The following is a 22,160-nucleotide window of genomic DNA, read 5'->3' on the forward strand; positions in this document are numbered from 1 at the left end:
CATATAGCACTGTCAGGATGTCAATTAATACCTTTACACCCTATGTAATGCTGTATGTGGAAAACACGGGTAGTTGCATCATTTTAAAATCTCAGAGAGTCTCAATTTCAGGTAAATGGTAGTACCAGAGACCAATATTTAACAACTTTCTTGTGCTTTTAGTTACAGTTTGGAAATGCTGCAGTTTATGGGGTGTCATCTAAGGACAAGTGAATGCAGAGGCAGGTAGTATAGAAAGAACTCAAAGCTTAAACGTTCAGTCTGTAGATGGTAAAATAACAATAACAACAATAAAAACAATAGATTGCTGGGAAACAGTATAGAAAACTACTATGGCATTAAAAATACACAATAACAACAATAAAAACAATAGATTGCTGGGAAACAGTATAGAAAACTACTATGGCATTAAAAATACAGTGTCTCAAACTGCTTTCTAACTCTGGATGCAACAATTCAGTGGTTGTGCTAGCATATATCATTTCTAGAGCCACAGAGTTGTGTGTACCGGAAAAACACCATACAAGGCGTTATCACCCACAGCAGACAGGGCAGTGGGCATCCATGGGGACTTAATGATTGTCAATGGTGAGAACTAGCTAGAACCATCCATGTGAACAGATAATTTAACTGAAAAGCACATGTACATTCAATGCATGAGGCCTCATACATGTGTCCTACAAATCCTACATCTCTCCAGAGATTCTCTCATGGAATCAATGCCATGTTGACTACCGTACCATGACTTTTGTCATGCCAGAAAATAACCCACTAATGTACAATTTATTACCACTAAAAATCAATAAGACAAAAAACATATTAAATAATAGGATTTATAGCAGACGTTTCAAAAGTAGACTTTTCTTTTTTACCTGTGACAGGTAAAGAAGAGTTGCGGAACTTTTCGTAGAACTTTGAAAGGTAAAGCACCATCACCAGCTTGTCCGGCTCCTGCTCAGCCACCATCTCCTTCCCCGTGATGAGTGGCTGAATCCCAAAAGCCCTCTCTGCCACCTCAAATGCCAGCTGATTGTTCTTAGCGCAGTCTGCCTCGTTCAGAGAGTCAAAGTCACTGAGAGAAAAGAGAGATAAACATTGTACGTAAGTCATTAAATGAGCATTGAGTGAGTAATCAAACGGGGTATCTATATATTTAACCAATAAAAGCCCAGACCTATTTCTGAATATTGATACCAATTTCAAAATTGAATCTGATAACAAAATTCACAAATTTAGTAAGCAGCTCATTCATGTTTGTTTCTTATTGTGGGCACATAACTGTACACATTTTTTAATTTAAAATCATATTATATCACATTTAGTTCAGATCCTGCAATGTGATTGGCTGAAAGACGTTTTATGAGTGACATTATCAGCCAGTAATGGACTAACCAAACAGAAATAATGGAACTGTGGTATAATCACAATAATACACTTGAGTTTCGTGCTATAATGTGTAAAATTGGTAACTCCAATGGAACATTAATGTACAGCTCAACATGCTTGGAGGAGACCCTTAACAGCCTGTTATCAGCAAACATGTGACAGAAACATCCTGTAGGGTTTTTATTTTTGTAAATTACAACAACTGTGGCCAAATCTGTAGAAAACACCAGAGTTTCTTAAAACTTTTTGGTAAACCTTTTGGTCGTTTTATATCAATGATTTATGGTTGTGTTGTTTTTAAAGTAAACGCAAAAAGAAAGAGCTATTGCTGTGGACACACAGGCTACTTATCACTTATCATTATTTAGAGCTATATTTATATCTAATGTTTCCGTAAGTTAGACCATTTATAGAATATAACTTGCAATTTCATGATTATAAGCTACCTCACTCTAACCTGTCCCTGTGTGTGTGTGTTTCTGGGTAAGTTGTATCCATAGATACGATGAACACAAATACAGCCCTGGTGGTCTTCCTCTGTGTACTGTGATAATGTGCTGGAGAAGATTAATAGAGTTACATCTCCCTGTGATCCAGTGACACACTGAGCTAAAGTGATGAGCTGACTGCACGGTCATAATTTCCAACAAACACATTCATTCACACTCACACACACATACATTCAGTAAGTGTAATGAGAAGGCATAGCATGATTCACTGCAGCAATACATCCTGTGTTAAGGCGACTAATGCAGCAGATGTACTGCCACACAACTGTGATGAGATAGGTGTTCGACAGTCATATAATAAACCTTTCACCCTTTAAACTCTAATTTTAACTACTAAAGAGGGGATGTGAAAGAAGATAAATTGATCCTATTGTTCAATTTTTAAAACAAACAACTTGTGACATTAATCCCGAGGCGGTTTGTGAGCAGATGCCCGAGAGTGGTGAGGGTGCTGATGGGAAAGATAACAGATCATTAGTGCTCTTGTGTGTAAGGTTTGTATGAGGACAAGAGGTTTAATGTTTTGTCTATTTGAGTGTTTATGTCTATGTGTTTATTCTAATCAGTGTTTTGTTGTTAGTGTTCATAGCTACTGCAATAAACCACTATTATTTTATCAAGCCATTAAAAGCACATTACACATGTATGTATTGTCAATTTTGTGTTATTATCAGGAACAAAGCTTAAATACTACACACATGAATTGTAAAGCTATTTATCTGGGAAAAAAGCATAACACAAACATTAAAATAAACCCAAATTAACAACAAACAGTTTCACAACAGTTAAACAAAAGCCCTGACTACTGACTTTATATAAAACATTAGAATAAACCCAAACAAATAAATTAAGTGGTCCGTGAGTGCATCTACCCGTTTTACACTTAGTGGCCACTGACCATGTTTATTTGGGTTTATGTTAACATTACATAGCGTTTTACAGGTAGACACCCTCACTGACTACTCGATTTTTGTATATAACATTAGAACATACCTAAATAAATGTCTAAAATATAGAATCAACCCACATATTGTCTTAAAATGGTAAGCACATTTACTGACCACTGACTTGGTTTTTGTTTATTTGTACTTTAAAATGTTAGATGGGATTTTGCTTGTAAAAACAATTATTAGACATATAAAAGGAGTTGAATAAAATTTTCACAGCCAGACCCAACCAGTTCGGTGGTCCAACAGGACAATGACTCAAAACACCAACAGAATGGCTTAAGGAAAACTAATTCTGCCTTTTAGAGTGGCCAAGTCAGAGCTCAAATCTCAGATACTATGGATTGACTGAAGAGAGACATACACTTGAGGCATCCAAGGACTACAGCAGAGCTATAGCAGTTGTGACCCTGAATGATGTGTGGGTATAACCCACAGCTACAGGAAGTGCGTTGATAAGATTATTTCTATTTTAGGTACATTATATTTGTCAAGACCCTTAATGGGGATAAAAACTTTCATCAAAAAAAAATCATGAAATTTCAATTTCATGGTCCATATAATTTTTCTTGCCACTGTATGTGTGTGTGTGTGTGTGTGTGTGTGTGTGTACACAAGTGCATTAGACTCTCACATGAGGTCAGGACGTTGGCGGTGGATGAGTGCACACAAGGCCAGGCCGCTCCTCCAGGACGTGGTGAGGTCAGTGACGTCCACCCCTCGGTATCCCTGAGTCTGCTTCTGACACCACAGCAGCAACCGGCTCGGCCGCACCTCTGACTCTGAGACACCAAAACACAGAGAGGCTCTTCCAATCAGCATATATCAGTGATGGAGACATAACATCACTATGGATTGTAAGATAATAAACACAAAAACAAGGTATATTGCAAAGAAATAAGTCATATTGCCTTGTTGCCCTTGTAAAACTGAATGTGTTAAATAAATAAATGCTCAGATTCAGTGTAGTGCCTCTGTCTGAGCTATTAAGAACAACACCTGAGACTGCTTCTTAAGGTCAGACTTGATAAGAACGAGATAAGAAGGTCAGATGTGGTTAAAGAGACACTACACACTTTCAGTGAGTCTTTCTGACGCTGCATCATAACACAGGCTCTGTGAGTAAACTGAGGGTGTGGAAGTCTGATAAGCCATTGATTATTTTCTACTGTGTACAAGTGCGGCACGCTGCCACACATAAACGCTATACAGTACAGTATAAAGTATTTTACGGACTATAAGGCGCACTGTACTATAAGGGGCACTACCAATAAACGACTATTTTCTGGTCTATTTTCATACATAAGGTGCAATGGATTATAAGGCACATTTAAGCGACACTAGTAGGGACGGTGGTGTCACCATATTTCCCTTCTAATGGGGAAGTGCCTAAGTAAACAAAACTAATACTTAAACATTTTTTAATAATTTCTATCAAAGTCAAATGCTAATGAACTTTAATGCTAATCTACACAGATTTCTTTCTGGAAAACTGTTAATTTGGGTGAGTAAAGGCCTTTCGTTTATTTACAGTAAGCTTAGATTTCTAATATTTAAATACTAGCACCAGCGCAAGTAAATGCCAGCCGACAGCACTATACTGTGGAACCCTGAGTGTTCCGGTAACCCAGGGCGCTATCAGCTAGCGGTATAAAAAAAAAAAATAAAATAAAAAAAAAAGCTTAGCACGTTTAGCGACTAATGCTAATACTACTCCAGCCTTGGTGCTGGAGCAACTTCACTGAAAATGCCAACTTATAGCACTGTACTTTAGTAAAGTGGCTTTACTGCATTTTACAACCTGACTAGTAAAATTCATATTTAAGATGCAGTGTATTATACGCCATACTGACAATTTTTTTTGGAAAATTAAAGGATTTTAAGTGCACAAAAATACTGTACTTCTAACATTTGCACATACAAAAACTTTAAAAATGTAAAATATCTGATCTCTGTATCAAAACATGTTATTTTTTTGTTTTGTCTTTAACAATCCCTTCCCATATTGTTTGCAGATAAATCAAACAGGTGCACAGAATAGCACACAAACCGACTATAACTCACCTCTCCTGGAGATATTGACAGACCTGCGCGTAGGTCCGCCATGTTCCAGCATACAGGAGTTCTGCTCTCCATTAATGAACAGATGACGAACCTTACAGAGAGACTTATTTATGAATTAATATATTATGGTTTCTCTGCTCAGGTAAATATTTACAATATAATTGAATAGTAAAAAATATATGTGAAAATGTATTAGATGCATTAGTTAGTGAGCTTACCTGATGTGGTCGTACACAGCTGGAGTTAAGGTTGGGGTAGCGGGTTGCTGGGTCTATTGTGTATTGCTCAAAGTTCTTTGTGATGTTTTCTGCAGTGGTCTGAGGCAGCAATCTGTAGATACTCTCCCTATAGCAAGATCAAGAAGATCAGGATGATGATTTATTATGATGATTGCACATTATGATGATCATAAAGGTGTCCCAGTGCTCTTCTGTAAGATCCTGTAAGATTCTGACTGGTACCTTATATATGTTCTTATTACTTTGTATAAAATGTTGAGGATAAATACACATTAAAATTCTGTGATATTAAGTGAAACCCGACTCATTTGAAAAAATGATTATGTTATTATGTAAATGCATATAATCTAGTGTTTATACTGTTTTTTTTGTACCATTTGATTAGAGCAAAAAAAAATTAAAAGTCAATTTATTTTAGTAATTCAGTTGTATTACAAAAAGTGATCTATTTTATGTTTTTATTTCTTTTATTGTTGATTATGGCTCAGGAAATTTTAATATATTAAGACCTTTCAATAAAGTATATACTTTGTACTTTTGGCAGTGTGCCATGTCCTGCTGGAAAATGAAATCTGCATCTCCATAAAAGTTGTCAGCAGAGAGAAGCATGAAGTGCTGTAAGATTTCCCAGGAAAACACTGCACTGACTTTAGACTTGATATAACACAAAGTTGCTTGAGGTCTAGTGTGTAGTTTCTACTATCAGAGATGGTTTCAGAGAGCTGTAAGACATAATCATCAACAATAAAAGAAATAAACGTTAAAAAAAAACATCTATATAATATGAGTTTTACTAGTATTTTGAGGTGAGCACATGAAGTTAAAGCAGAACCTGGTGAACTCTGTTACTGTTGAATCTGTAAATGTTTTCAATATAGACTTACTATTCCTGAGAAAAAAAACAATTATCAGCTGGAATAGTCTGTATTACTGACCTCTCACACAGGACCTCCAGAGGGGATTTGCCCTGAGCCCAACCCTGCACCATCCACACAGTGTCAAACGCAGCCAGGAAGCCTCGAGCACATCCTGTTCCCATTGGCCAAAAGGGCTGAGGAACAGAAAACAGTATTTTAACATTTTCTGCAGTCAAAACACAAATCTCTCCAATGGGTAGATTAAAACAACCACATTTGAAGCCAGAGTGAACATTAAAATACTGAGTTAGCTCTATGTGGGGACCACAGATCAAACACACAGACAATCATCTGACAAACCAGGGAATTTTATCTTTTCCTGCATAGATCCTCTGATGATGAACATGAAGCAGCATGTTTTGGAGCAGGCTTTAAACTGCCTGCACGCTGGAGAAGAATATCATCACTGAAAGGTACTAAAGGAAGAGATCAAACTGCATTCAATGTAGCTTCAGTAACCAGCATAATTTATCCTAAATACACTTTCCAGTTTAATTTCCTCTACAACTGTGACTTTTAAAGAACTGTATGCATTCATTCACTTTACCAGCTTTACGTTTTTATTATTCTTTTTTTTTTTAGTAATTTAACAGTATAAATAACTGTCATTCCCTCTTTAATTCCACCCACTATCGCACTATTGTCTTGTGTCTTTTGTCTTAGGTATGTCTATACCTGTGACCTTGTTGTATTGTACATTTTAGTGTCTCTCATTCTTTTATATTTATAATTTTATTTTGCTGTAACTTTGGGAAAGAGAGTATTGTAATTTCAATCTTCTGTATGTCTTGTACACATGCAGTATTTACAATAAAACTACTGGACTTAAATGGCTTTCACACATGAAAAAATATGGCATAATTAAGCTTAATAGCATTAAATAAGCATAATTTAACTATAAGGGATTAAAGCTAGATGATACTAAAAAATGCAAAGAAAAAAAAGTCCACCTCCAGCAGGCTGTCTCCAACCAGAGCCACCAGCAGCTGATGGCCGTTCTTCTCTCTGATCAGCGCTGCGTTCTCCGAGGCATACATGCACGTGAAGTCAAACATGGCAACATCAGGCTGCCCATAGTGGTTAATGGCATAGTCCAGCGAGGGCAGCTGATAATTGGTGCCGAAGTCAGCGGCCTCCCGAGCATACGAGAGTAAAGCCTCCTGGTTCACGTTGTCACTGTGAAGAAGTCTCTCAGTCTCTATGTAATCCTAGTAAAAGAAAGAGAAAGGGCAGGAAACATTAAAAGCTACCTGGCTTTCTGCACACAGAACAGAAAATGTATTGCGATTTTAAAACCTTACACTGTTACAAGCTACAGTGATTTACCACATGTTAAGGGACAGCAGAACTTAACCTGGCAATGAAATGTTGCCTCCCATACATGTATATGTTGTTTTAAGATATTATCTTGTTAGTGAGGTTCAAGATTAAACTTTTCTGAAGTTGTGTAGACATTTAACATTCATAAATAAACAGTGTGATCTGCTGGTGTTGGTCTACTGTGTTATACAGGCCCAAAGACAGCACTTCATGCTTCCTTCTGCTAAAAAACTTTTATGGAGATGTGCATTTCATTTTCCAGCAGGACTTGGCACACTGCCCACACTGCCAAAAGTACCAACTGGTCTTATATAATATTTTAATTTTATGAGATACTGATTTTTGCCTTAATCATAAACAATAAATGAAAAAAACCCTTAACAGAGATCACATTGTGTGTAATACATCTCTATAATGTACGACTTTGACATTTTGAACTGAAGTACTGAAATAAAGTAACTTTTCAAATGATATTACATTTTTTTGAGATGCACCTGTATATGGTTTATGCTGGTATGTTAAGGCATTCTTGAGCTGAGAAAACAACAAGGTGAGATTGTCAAACGTGGTATTAAAATAACAAACATGGGCGCTGAGTAGTCCAGCGGTCTAAAGCGCTGCTACTATGATCGGGAAATCGTTGGTTTGAATCCCGGTCATGCAGCTTGCCATTAGCTGCCGGAGCCCCGAGAAAGCACAGTTGGTCTTGCTTTCTCTGGTTGGGTAGATGGCACCCTTTCCCATCATCACGTATCGGAACAGATTTGCCGCGCTTGCTACTCGGCAAGCTTACACTAACAACAGACCATTCTTTAGCCCTCTATTCAGAAGCATTATACTGAGCTTAGTCAGGGATGGTGTGTAGTTGTGTATGCCTTCAAAATCTCCAGGGCTTCACACATCCTGGGAACTGGGAACATGACATGAGACAGCTGAGGGCTTTTGCTTGAGCTCTGGAGTATCGCTAGACTTCCCGATAGGGTTCATTTAATAATAAAACTCCCTCAACATTCTGTATCTGCTCTGAGAGCAAAACATCCTGCAGACCAGACAAAAAGCTGGGGCCGGTTTTACCCACACGAGTGTAGTGAATGATGGCGTTCTCAGGGGGAGACAGACAGAATGTGGCTGTGGCCATGGCTGCTATTATTTAAATCCCCCCTACACACACACAGTTGGACCAGTACCAAGAAATAAAATGCCATGCCTAACTTTACTTAGCAACCATTCTACACACGTAACTTTTCACACTTGCTTTTGTTTTCACCTCTCAGTAGTGCTCAGGCATTCACAGCTCTCTATACTTAGAAAGGACAGACTGAACTGTAGTCACTGAAGTGTGAACTTAAAGGCATCCCACTACTTACGTGAATAATAACACCCTTGTCCAACAAACTCTGTTTCTTTGCAGTCATCACGAAATAGTGCGTGTTGTCCTTATAATATACAATGTTCTCCAAGTCGACCCCTGTAAAAATAAGGAAATATGAACACATATCTGTGTTGATAACATGCATTTAAATTAATGATGGGGAACTGTCAGGGAACACACACACACACAGCAGCTGTCTTATTAACTTTGATGTGGTTGTGGTGGTAAATTGTGTAAACACAGGATATGAACATACAGTCAATCTTGTGGTAAGACAGGAACTCCCCACTTTAGCACTTCCCATCTAATTTCCTACGTGTGTCAGCTATAAAATAACTAATAATAAAGTCAAAGATATTACATTATCAAATTAAATATAAATTGCAATTTGTCATGCAACAAAAGTAATGTAATAAAGCGGTGGTCATGTAAAAAAAAGATGGTGTTTTCATGGAAGGGAAAATAAAAATGCGTTCATAAATGCTAGTATAATCATTGTAAAATGGTATGATATGTGACTTCAGCTTAATTTATTCTATTAATTTGGTCAGTGGTTATGCACGGAATACATTTATATTCAAAACGAGGTGAAATGCAGCGCAGCAGAGCTAGCTAATAAGTTAATTGTCCTGTCTTTCTGCCCATGGACTGAGACGAAAAACACTAAAAACACAATATACAATACAAAAACGACAGAAAGAAGATACACAATACATAGTGTTTTAATATACTGATTTCACACCCTCAAAGTCACTTCCCTTAATAAGTACAAATGCTATAAAAAAAAAAAAAAAAAAAAAAATTGAACATTTTAGAGCTTAGATTGGGTCCAAAGAATACAGCCCGACCCGGACTAAGCCTGTGCACGTTCTGCCCGAGCTCGACCCGACCCCCCCCGCCCCGCCCGAGCTGACCCGCCCCGCCCTGCCCGAGCTGACCCACCCCGCCCGAGCTAGACCCGCCCCACCCCATAAACTCATAATTGTTATAACCCGATTAAAAGATGACTGTTTAGAATTATGTTAATTAACATTTCAAGACTGAAGACCTATTATTTAAGAAAAAATGTTTATTAATAACAGCTATACCCAGCGGGGAGGAGCTCAGTGTGCACCCTAGAGCTGCGCGATTATAACATTCTAACTTGTCGTCCAAATCTCACTTCGAACCGGCTCCCGTTCGGGTCGAGCATTGGGTTGGGCTCGGGCAGAGAATCTAAACACTAGCACATTTAGTTTACAAGGCAGTTTATTAGCACAAGTATCAATAAGTATTTGAAACAATATAAGATGGTGAGACTACTGAGATTGAGATTTTATGCTTACCAGTTTCTTCCTTCAGCTCCAGGAAAAACTTCTGGTTGAAGATGAAGGCCACTCCGCTGATCTCTTCTACTTTAGCCTCTGCTGTTGTGTTGCGGTTCACAAAGTTGGCTGTAATGGCGATGGCCAGCTTTCCTCTGAACTCCTTCCTCTTAAAACCTACAATCAATAAACACACAAAAATACATAAAGACTTATTTACTTATTTATAGAAAATATAGTCAACAATCTGTAGCTTTTTTGTCAAAGATTACATACTAATAAGAACCAATCAAAGTTGCATGGCTTTATTATTATTTTTTTTTTTACAACCTTTTCTTCACATGCAGCCTTTGCATAAATGTATGCAGCCGTAAAGCAAAATAAACTACAAATCATGTTATCTAATAATAAGCAGTTATAATTTTTTAAGATAAGATAATGGGAGTAATGGGATAAGTAATAGGATAATAAGGCTGACATTTTGAGCAGACGTTCGAAGTGCACGAGGTGACACTTGTACTAATTAACTCTGCTTACTAAGTAATCTGAGTAGTATGAATATAAAACCAGGATCTTCTCCTTTAATGGAGATGATTACACACCTAGCAGACAACACCACTCCCTGCCCCTCAGCTGCACAACAAGTTTTATACAGTAGTTTAGACATCCATTAACCAGCACAGATGGCAAATGTATCGAGTCCAGTTATTGCACTACAATCAGCTTTGGCAGAAAAACTGAATAGTGAACTTCAAATAAGCAAAGATAATCAAGCAATTAAGTAAAATTGCCAAAATATTATGGTGTTAAATAAAATAAATACATTCATTAAAATGTATACATTAATACATTTTTGGCTTACTTTGATATTTACTGTACTCAGATGACTCATGTAAACAAAATGGGTCACTTTAAGTGTGAATTATAACACTCCCCATTCAGACAACCGGTTTCATGAGAGAAGAAGAGACAGGAGTTTCTGCTCAATTAAAACGTGAGTGAAAGTGGCCTGAGCATATCTGTGTCAACAGGAAGCACGGGACACACTAAAAGGAGCACCACGCTGGCCTGGACACGACTGGCAGACACACTTCTTCCCACAAACAAAGAGAGGAATGGGGGTTTGACAGTCAAATGTGGGACAGATCATTTGGATGACTAAGGGCCACTAGGTCATCCGTTCTTGCTGAGTCGGGAGTAAAAACTCTCAGGAAGGGTTTGACTGGTTTTGACAAAACTTTAGGTGATAGAAGTGTGTTAATGTTTTAGACCAATTAATTTTACACAATTTCTACCTACCCAAAGTATAAAAAAAAAAAAAAAAAAAAAACTTTAAATTGCCCATATGAGCCACTGCTACGAGGGCATTTATAGTACAAATCTAACATTTGGACACACCATAAATTCAGAGTTAATCATTATTTTAAAAAGGCCTGCATTGTATATTAATACTAAAGTCATCCAAACTATGAGGAAAACCATATGGAATTGTGTTAAACAAAGCAAAATGTTTTATATTTTAGATTATTCAAAGTAGCACACCTTGCTTAGATGACAACTTTGCACATCTAGGCTGGATTTTCTCAGCTTTATGAAGTAGAGTCACCTGGAATTCAGGCTTTCAGTTAACAGCTGTGCTGAACTCAAGAGTTAATTACTTAAAATTATTGCCTTTTAGTGTGTTAAAGTTGTGAAGAGGCAGTGTTACAGGTAAACAGTGAATAGACTGAGTTGATTTGAGTAATATTCTAATCCATATCATTGTTTGAATTTCTTAGTACTAAGTAAAGAAAAAAATACTTTAAGAATTGAAGGTCAGTCAATATGAAAAATTTCAAGAACTTTAAAGGTATTCTCAAGTGCAGTCGACAAAACTGGCACTCATCAGGACTGCCCCAGGAAAGGAAGAACAAGAGTCCCCTCTGTTGCTTCTGCTTTCTGTCCCTCTGCTCCTATTGGTCTTTTGCTCCCTTACAGAGCAGATAAATTTGGCCACAAGCTCAAGAGAACATAAAAGAACACTTTAAAATAAAATAAAGTCACATTTAGAGCGGCTGTATTTAAAGCAAACTTCTTTTCCATGGACAAACATGCTTTTTTCAATAAGGCATTGCAAAACCACATGCTGCAAACATCAAATCTATTCCAAAAAAGGTTCTTCACAGAATCAAGCTGTTTCTTCTATAGTTTTGCTCTCTTTTCTTTTCTTTCCTTTCAAGAATTTAAGGCATAAATGAGAAACATCTTGGAACAGATACATCCCCAGCAAATTCTACAATGCTGATGTATACATTCTGATGTTTGTAGTTCCTGGAACACTCTGTAATTACACTAGAATAGTCTTCAGGCAGGAAACTCAGGGCTCCATCCATTTCTACTTCAGAAGGAAACACACATTTGGAATGGGAGGGTTTATTTTACTTGGGAACATCCAAAAATAAATCTTCTGTATGTCCAGCTGGAACCAGTTCATTTACTAGGGCTGTTTCCTGTATTTCTCAATACACTGAACTACCACAGTATGTACAGTATGACCAGGTTACAATGTGGAGTTCACATTACTGCAGCTACAGTCCTGTATTTTGTCCACTGTTAAAGACTTGATGTCAAAGTACACTGACCGAGTGACCAGAGTCAGGCACCCTCAGAGTGATAAGGTCAAGAATGTGCGAGTGTGTGCAATGTTGTTTTCTACGAAGTTCATTAAAACTACTGTACTTTTAAGGAACTTTATGTGAGCTGCTATTAATCAGCTTCTGTCTTTTGACAATTTCAAATAAAACAATTAACCACTATATATGCCACACAATGAGACACATCCTAAAGAGACTTATGGATTAATAAAAGTTCTAACTAGTGCCGTGAAAAGTTAACATATTTTGTGCATTTCAATAAATGTGTGTATTACTGAAAACAATTGCTGATCATCAGTAAATTTTGCATTTCATTTGTAAATTAAAAGCAGCAGAGTCTGGAGGAAGAGTGGAGAGACACACAGTCTAAACTGCTTGAGGTCTAGAGTGAAGTTTCTACAATCAGTGATGGTTTGGAGAGACATGTCTGTCATCTGCTGGTGTTGATCCACTGTGTTTTATTATCAAGTCTAAAGTCAGTGCAGTTTTGTTTTCCCACAAAATCTTACAGCACTTCATGCTTTCCTCTACTGACAACTTCCATGGAGACGGATTTCATTTTCCAGCAGGACTTGGCACACTGCCCACACTGCCGAAAGTACCAATTGGTCTTATAAAATATTGGTCTTATATAAAATTCTAATATTCTAAGATAGTGATTTTTGGGTTTTCATTAGCTGTAAGCTATAATCATCAACGATAAAATAAATTAAGGCTTAAAATACAGTAAAGCTCACCGTCTAGAGTGCTTCTCCGTCCATCTGCTCCTATTAACACATCAAACTCGTAGTCGGCAAGGGGATGACCATCAGGGCGGATTTCTGCCCTCCATCCAATCCCTGCAACACACATTTACATGGACACACACATTCAGACAAGGATACAGTACAAGTTATTATCACCAAAATAAAAAAAAACAAACAAAATAAATATATTTTAACATCCCTGTTAAGATGCAGATTAAATTGACCCATTTCCTCTAGGCTAAAGTAGTACAATAAACATGTAAACAAAAAATGACCAATTTAATGTATTTTTAGCTCCACCCGCCCCAACATATATATATATATATAGATGATCAATTTAAACAAAAATCAAATGTGTTCAATGTCTAGTTTTAGTCTTTTTCTTATTTTTTTTTTAGTGAGGTACCCTGATCTATCTACGTGCAAAACACATCACATGAAGGAAGTCCAGAATTGCATGGAAAGCAAACAGGGAACATTCAGCATGGGGAACTATCACAGTAGCATCAGCTTACTGGAAAATACAGGCTCAGTGTTCCACTGCTGCGCATCACCTTTGTAATGCGACATAAGCTGGACGGGGCGTCGTTGTTGGGAGCTGCATAACTAAAGAGGTGCTATATGGACCCTGATGGCCTACGCTCTATATATAGAGCCGAGTTGAAAGCTTATCAACTCTACAATGAGCAGGCAGTGAGTGGCAATGACGCGCAAGAGCAACGGAAACCTTCTAGGTATCAAGCTTCACCATGTAGCAGGTGTATGCAGGAACGCAAGATCAACATTACATTAGGCTGCCATTAAATTACAGAGCTTAGATAGGTCGCAAAATAAGCACGCACTATTTTTTTATGGAAAATATATCCAAGACATGTTTGTGCATATCTCTGCGCTGCAGCATTTGAATACAAACCACTGAAATGTGCAATTCTGACTCGAACTTCAGGTACCTTCAGGTGACTTCAGAATCAGATATTACGAGACAAATTGAAAAATGCATACAAATTGATGAATGTATTTAGTGTTTTTGCTCAATAGACTTTGAAGCAGAAATTCTGCAAAGAGTGTTTATTTTAAAACTACAGCTACAGAAAATGGAGTTTGATTACAATTTTCAGCAGGACTTCACACTCGAATGTTGTTTTTATAATTCATTTGCACACAAGCTATAAAAATATCAACTTGGTTCAGCAAATCGTGCTACAAACTGTGTCCTCCTACAGGTAATAACTGCCAGTGTTAATTTGGAGATAATGTTAACGAAAAGCTTATGAACTTCCTACCATCATTGCCCTGATCTTCAGGCGGCTCCAGGAGATTGACAAACTCAACATTGACGTGCACCTCCACCCCCATAATCAGACTGACCTTCAGCAGGATCAATTGCAGCTGACGAATACCTGAAGACCACAGAAGAACAAGACTATAATTAAAAAACAAAACACCACAACAGACATCCTAAAAAAAGATTCACCTCAACAACAGATGGGGTATATTCTTAATCTAAATAAGCTATGTGACACCAGGCCTTCTGGAAGCACAAGAACAAATCTTTCATCTTGGTCCTGTGTGGACCACTGTGTGGTCAGCAGCAAGACTATTGGTTTGTTGTCACTGGTTTAGGGTACAATTTCATGTGATGCCAGATCACCATTGGTCTTAAATCCCAACGATAGGTTAATAATGTCTTGCAACTATTTTATTTAAACACACACTTTGGTGCACTATATTAACAGAACAATTGTCACCCAAATATTGCTGCTGTTTCAGAGATGTATTGAAGACACCTCTACAAATCCATACAAAAATATCCAATTCATACATCCACATTACTTCTGGACAGTATTTATTGAGATACATGCACAGATACATTTTCAAAAGGTCCATATGCCTGGCAATTTTTACCTTCTTTCTGAATAGCACTGCAATCCAACACTTCTGGGCATAAATATTTTATTATCAATGATGATCGACACTTACTGATATGGTCTATGGCTCCTGCACAGAACTTCCCATAGAACTTCTTGGCTCCAAGGTTCCTGAGGTCATGAATGGTGAAAGGCCAAAGGTGGAGAACATTATTCCTAGAGAAGGTGTCTCTCTTCTCAATTACCACAACCTTGGCTCCAAGCAGGGCAAGCTCTATGGCTGTACGCAACCCACATGGACCTCCACCAATGATCAGACACTGTGGATAAAAGAAGGGAAGCATGAACACTGGGATAAGACTGGAGAACATAAAATAAAATAAAACCTCCACTATGCTCTTACTGGAGACCTTCCCAGACACAGAGAAAAAGATGACTATGAATTAGTTTAGCCCAGATACAGGATGCGCTTCACATTAGAAGGTTACATCAGGTTAGTTTGGGTGCGTGCTTGTGTGCTTATACACACACCTACACACACTTCCCAACACTCTGAATGAGTTCATTCACCTTTGGACTGATCTTCGTCAACACTGCAGTGGCAGCCAAATAATTTCTCAAGTTTATCACTTGTAGTTCTAATCTGGGCAAATCCAAACAAGTTCACAGTATCACCTTAACCCTTCTCAAGAGGATAGAAGTCTTGCATGCAAGCTTTAAATGGTCCATGAGGGCCAAACAAGACTCACCAGACTGACTGTTTGCTCATAGAGCTCTGTGCATAGAGCAGACAGTCTAACAGCTGCAGGGAAGTGGTCTGGATTAAGTGATCAGAGGGATCTCTGAACTGCACACAATAAAAGATGAGTCATTGATATTGTCATAAGTGGTGTTTACCCGTTACAATACACCAGCTGCTGAGTCCGTAAAAGGCTTGAACTGAACCGCATGTGTTTCAGACTGTGGGATGCATGATCATTCTTTATTAGAGGAAGTCTGATTAGATAGGCTGGCAATTCTAGTAAGGTGTATCACTGAAAAGCCAAAAAAGGAAGTGTTGAGATCAAGGTGTAAAACACATGAGTGCTGATTGGATTGTACCTGGCATATTAACCATTTAGGTCCATATACGGTTAGGTGAATAAATTATGACACTTGGCTTAACACTATAAATATTTGACCTTCATTTAACCATTATTAAAAGATGGAGCCAATATATAAACACATAAAACTGAAGAACTAGGCCTGTCAATTTAACTTGTGATGGAAAAATATCCTGATATAGGCAACTTTATATCATGATAATGATACACATCAAACTAAAAGCACACTTCTATAAATTCAGCATATATAAAAAAAAAAACACAAAACACCTACTTCTTGTTATATGTTGAATTACACTTGAGTGACACGTTCTTATATTTTATTATATTTCTCAGTTTATTAAAAAAAGTTGTTAAACATAATAGTTTCACTTTTTAACTGAAATTGTACAATTAGGAGGCAAACAGCATGAGTTAAACAACTTTTATATCAAAATTTCTTAATCATGGTCTTGTGCCCACATACCCTAGAGCATTGAGAACAAATAAATAGCATTTATTTTCTTTATTTTATAAATTAAATAAATATAAATTTAAATTATAAATACATATATTTTATAAAATAGATTTTATAACACATTTCCAGATGTTTAAACATGCTAAAACAGAGCAAAGTTCAAGATAACTTTAATCTGTGTCCTAAACCTATTTGTGGGTCCTGCAAGCTACAGCATATCTTAGTACTGCAGAACTGCACTGGAACCTAAGATGTCAGCACCATGTTGGTATCTGCATTGGCATGATGTGGTGGGCTTCCTGTGTGAGTCTGCCCTGGTTTCCTTCACAGCGCTGGGCACCCACGCTGGAGGAAGCACCCCTCCCCTCTAAAGGCCATGAATGTTTGTTTTTCTGCAGTCTGGATGACATTAAGGAGAGTGCTTAAGCACAGAAAAGCTAACAGAGACTCTGTGTGACCCACAGAGGCAGGCTAAAGGATTAGGCTAAGCTGCTTCAGGCCTGTGAGACTACCAGGTGTTCAGCGACTGAGGAAAGAGCCAAGACCACAATCTGGGTGATGGAATTTAGACTGTAATGGTTTTTAAGAAACTGGGATCTGATGTTTGCTGAAATCACACTTTTAATTAGGCTAAGGTAACTGTATTTAAAATATCCGGTGACTTCTTTAATATTTGAACTGGGCAAGACAACCTAAATCAATATCAGAATAAATGTAACATTTTACCTTAATTACGATTCATCAAGAAAAAAAAAAAAAAAAAAAAAAAAGATAAATGTCATGTCATTGATACAGTAGGATACCAGGTTTCTGTAGCAGACAGAATACAAGAACATGCACCCTGAGTCTGTTTGCACTGATAATTCAAGTCAGACGTCACCTGTCACAATCACCACCAACCATCATCTCAATTGCTCTGATAATTCACATGGGCTTGCCTGTTCAACCTCACTCACAAGATAACACCTCACAAGTTACACAGGAGAGGGATTTCCCAAGTTTCTAAGCCATTCGAGGTAACATTTCATGAACGTTTCATCAATTTACTTACTGCTATTGCTTGCCATTTGGCATATGTAAGTGTATGTGGGTCCCCATTACAGCCAAATGTGCAATAAAGTGATCGAAGCTGTTATTTTAGGAACAATTGCTACAGAAATTTAGCTTTAAATTGAAAAAAGGCTAAATAAGGAACACTGTTCTGAACAACAATGATAAACTGCTAATTTTCTTTATGTACATTATTAAATAACTTTTGGAAATAGGATATTTCCAAAAAATTATAACCGAACAATTCCTAGTGATTTCTAAAAGCATGGTAATCAATGTGTAGTATACCTGAGCCAAGCTGAACTTTAACTAAACTTAGCATTGACTTATATTGACATAAGATCTCCATTCTGTTTGCTTGAACAAGGTTAAACATGTCCACTCCACAGATAAACAGACAGGCATGAACATGTATGAATTCAGGTATCCTGTTAGAAGGAACAAAACGTAAGAACTAGTCTATGTACACAGATAAAACAACCACGCTTGAGGTCATTCATAAGACTGATGAGGTAAACACTGACTTACTGCTGTACTACTTACTGTAGGTAACACATTAAACTGCTGTATTCACTATGGAACAATAAAGCTACACTGTGCACTTCTCTCGTAGTAGCCTCGCCGTGCTTTTCTCTGTTTATGGCCTCCTATCAGCTCCTTATCAAAGGCCTGGGGAAGAAATGAAGTCATACCAACAGCGCACCACAGAACCTCAGTGCTTACATTCTACAGCCAACGGATTTACACTCGCGTAAGCAAAGTTAGGTGATGATAAAGTTATAATTTATGTAAATACAGAGTAGCTAGTTGTTGACTGTCCAAACAGTTGATTCACCACAGTTTTAATATTTGTACTACATGTTCTCAAAGCGAGCATCCCAATCCTAATCCTGATTATTCATCACTGCACAATTTGGTGATGTGCCTGCACCAACAGCTCCTCATATCTGTCAGCTCAGCTAATTAACAACCCTCTCATTAGTTACAGCAAGGGACACACTGTTAATAGGGCAGCTTCACTGGGGATTTAGTCAAATAAACACAAAATATTAGCCCCTTAAAATAGGGCTCTGTATTGGCAGGAACCTGCGTATATGTATCACAATACTATTGGATATTGTATGTAGGGGAGATATTGCAATTTTACTTTTTATCCAGTCTGAACAGATGAATATGAAAACCAAGTACAACACGGCTATTTAACTCTTGGGGTTTAAACACAACAGCTAAATGAACCATAGTCTGACACCAGTCTTTACATGTAAATTAATAATTGTAACCCTATACTGTGTTTTTAAAAAATCAATACAGCAAACAAAATATTGGGATGCTTCAATATGAAATCTATGGTGCTTCAAAAAAGAGGAGTAAAATTACTAATCTCCAAATCATCGTTGATCAGTACATTTTACATTTCATTTGTAAATCAAGGGATCAGAGTCTGGAGGAAGAGTGGAGAGACACACAGTCCAAACTGCTCGAGGTCTAGTGTGAAGTTTCCACCAATCAGTGATGGTTTGGAGAGACATGTCATCTGCTGGTGTTGATCCACTGTGTTTTATTATTAATCTAAAGTCAGTGCAGTTTTGTTTTCCCACAAAATCTTACAGCACTTCATGCTTCCCTCTGCTACTGACAAATTTTATGGAGATGCGAATTTCATTTTCCAGCAGGACCTGGCACACTGCCCACACTGCCAAAAGTATCAAATGTTCTTATATAATATTCTAATTTTCTGAGAAACTGATTTTTGAGTTTTCATTGGTTGTAAGCCATAATCATCAACAATAAAATAAATAAAGGCTTAAAATAGATCACTCTGTGTGTAATACATCTATATAATATATGAGTTTCACATTTTAAACTGAATTGCTAAGATAAAGTATCATTTTTCAATGATATTCTAATTTTTTGAGATGTACTAGTACATGTAATATATCTCCTGGTGTGTTAAAAACTCTTCATCGGCCACAGATACACTGTGAGGCTTGCAAAAGCATCTTCACTCATAACAGACCCTCTGTCCAGTTCAAGGGTCACTTTAGTGACAATGGCAGTCAAAGTGAACTCACTGATAACAGAATTTCCATTTCCTATACAGGACTAAAGTAGAACACACACAAAAAACAGAAGAGCTGAGACAGACATAACACTCGTCAGTATCACATGCAGATCAGCTGAATCCTGCCAAACTGATTTGATTAACAAAAGACATGTAAATGAGCTCAAATTTGACTACAGCCTCTCTTATCGAACTTACTTTTCCTGTTGTTAGTATTTCACATTGTTAATTTCAGAACTGAGAAATGGTTAAAAATCACAATGCTTCCTTCTCTAATCACACAAGTATTATTACATTAGTTATTCTGTGAAATGATGGTCATTTGTATCTCAACCATATTAAAAGATGCATTTAATTACAAGAAAAATAACCAAAGTGTGTTTAAGAACAAATGTCATTCAAGTGTAGGTATGAGAAAATATAATTTTTAACTTTTTTTTTGTAATTTCTCATTAGTACATTTAGCCATTTTCACAAGTGTTGAACATCACAACATTGCATCTAAAATATTCCCAAACTATATATTTTTTAAGCAAACTTCTATTATAATCAGGATTGTATGTGATCCTGTTTTATACTTATTCAAAATAAAAATATTATTTGAAAAAAACTGCATGCTAAATAGAGAGAGTCGATAGACAAGAATCCCATGTCAAACCTCCGTTTGATAGAGAGGAAAATTTACATTTTAAAATATGCAGGAATTCCAGTACACAAAATGCAGTTCTCATCAACATTATTCAGAATGTAGGCCATGCCTGCATAGTGCGGTTTGAAACGGAATGGCATGAGTTTCCCACTCTGGGGAAAGTTGTTGTGATGAGGGTTTGTGATGAGGTCAGAGGGATTGGATGACAGGAGGTCAGATTACAGTGCACTCACCTCACGTAGAAGAAAATTTGAAGAACACGTATTTACAGGAGTTTGAAGCTAACTATAGCTTGCATTTTCTATATTCTATCTGGGCTACCCCACACATGTGGATGGTGAATGAATGTAAACACGCAAAAATGTAGTCAAAGATCAAAATGTCTAGAAAAACGTTCTCTGGATAAGCAAAGTTAATGATTGTGATCAACGGCACATGGCTAAAATTGCAAAACTCATGACACACAATACAAGTTCCTGTGCCATGACTTTTGAAATGTCAGTGCATATTAAGCATTCTCTTCCTTAAAAAAAAAAAAAAAAAAAAAAGCATCAGCGACATACCCGAGTGTCTGGACATGCGTTGCCTTTCTTGTACTCCTTGTGGCTGGCCCTTTTGTCCAGCTTGGCCCAGAGGGCCTTGGCTTTCCAGGAGGTGACGGCTGCTTTGAGACTGCTGTAGAAGTCTTGGTGGTCAGCAGGGTCCAGCTCCAGCTGTCTGCACAGGACACTGAAGGCCTGAAGAGTGCCTTTACATGTGGATGCTTGCACAAAGTTCTCAAAAAGCTGGCTGGCCTGAGAGTTCCTCTCATCCTCAGTCTCCCCCATCCCTCCTCTCCTCCCTCGCTTTCTCTCCCTCCGTCACACAGGGGACGAGTTCAGCGAAAGGCTGCGGCTGGCATTCTGGGCAAATGCTGGAAGAGAACAAGACAAAGTGGTTGTTTTATTTGACCTTAGGAACACGGACATAACAGGACGAGAGTAACACAAGTCTAGTATTTTAGGTTTTAGTTTGAGTTTTCATAAGAAATGTAAGTATTTTTGTATAATAGAGTAGTGCCACATTCCATTTAAAATCTGATGCAGAAATGTATTAGCTCCAAGAAGACATTTTTACTTGAATGTCCCCTCAGGTTGTAGATACGTTAGCTAGAAGGCTAAACACTACAGCATAGACTGTGTTCCAGTCAAAGTGTCAAAGGTATTCACATAGGTAGAAGTATAGATATCAGGGTTTTAAAATACTTCTGTCAACTAAAACGTTTTACTCAAGTAAAAGTGTAAAAGGGCTGGTTTCAAAACTACTTAAAATGTTAAAGCAAAAGTAGTGTAGGAGGAAACAAATGCCACAGTGGTCTATAGTGCACTGTGAAATTGTAAAGAGTAGAAGTAAAAAGACTGAAAATTAATTACTCCAGTAAAGTATAGATAAGCAAACTTTCTACTTAAGTAAGGTAACAAAATATTTGTATTTACACCTCTGATTCCAAAAATCACACAAAGCATAAAATCAACACTGGATATAAACTTGAAAT

At 37.4% G+C, this 22,160-nt stretch overlaps 1 protein-coding gene across 16 annotated transcripts in view; it reads right to left on the reverse strand.

The window, feature by feature from the left end:
- The window catches only part of mical2b (microtubule associated monooxygenase, calponin and LIM domain containing 2b), a 71,135-nt gene that overhangs the window by 37,369 nt on the left and 11,606 nt on the right, over positions 1-22,160 (reverse strand). For 13 of the 16 annotated variants that reach the window (XR_007440955.1, XR_007440956.1, XM_049484259.1 and 10 more), the window contains exons 2-13: positions 21,190-21,539; positions 15,418-15,625; positions 14,721-14,837; positions 13,429-13,530; positions 10,080-10,235; positions 8,750-8,850; positions 7,013-7,270; positions 6,081-6,196; positions 5,125-5,251; positions 4,907-5,009; positions 3,477-3,624; positions 873-1,072 (exon numbers count right to left, since the gene is read on the reverse strand). Coding sequence is in view for 14 of the 16 variants with exons in the window: in XM_049484259.1 (XP_049340216.1) it covers positions 873-1,072; positions 3,477-3,624; positions 4,907-5,009; positions 5,125-5,251; positions 6,081-6,196; positions 7,013-7,270; positions 8,750-8,850; positions 10,080-10,235; positions 13,429-13,530; positions 14,721-14,837; positions 15,418-15,625; positions 21,190-21,453 (1,900 nt within the window). In the remaining 2 variants the exon portion in view is untranslated. The remainder of the gene's footprint in view (positions 1-872; positions 1,073-3,476; positions 3,625-4,906; positions 5,010-5,124; positions 5,252-6,080; positions 6,197-7,012; positions 7,271-8,749; positions 8,851-10,079; positions 10,236-13,428; positions 13,531-14,720; positions 14,838-15,417; positions 15,626-21,189; positions 21,540-22,160) is intronic. The other 3 variants (XM_022683800.2, XM_022683798.2, XM_022683797.2) reach the window with 1 other exon arrangement.

The sequence above is a fragment of the Astyanax mexicanus genome, chromosome 10 (assembly GCF_023375975.1).
Source record: "Astyanax mexicanus isolate ESR-SI-001 chromosome 10, AstMex3_surface, whole genome shotgun sequence".
NCBI lineage: Eukaryota > Metazoa > Chordata > Actinopteri > Characiformes > Acestrorhamphidae > Astyanax > Astyanax mexicanus.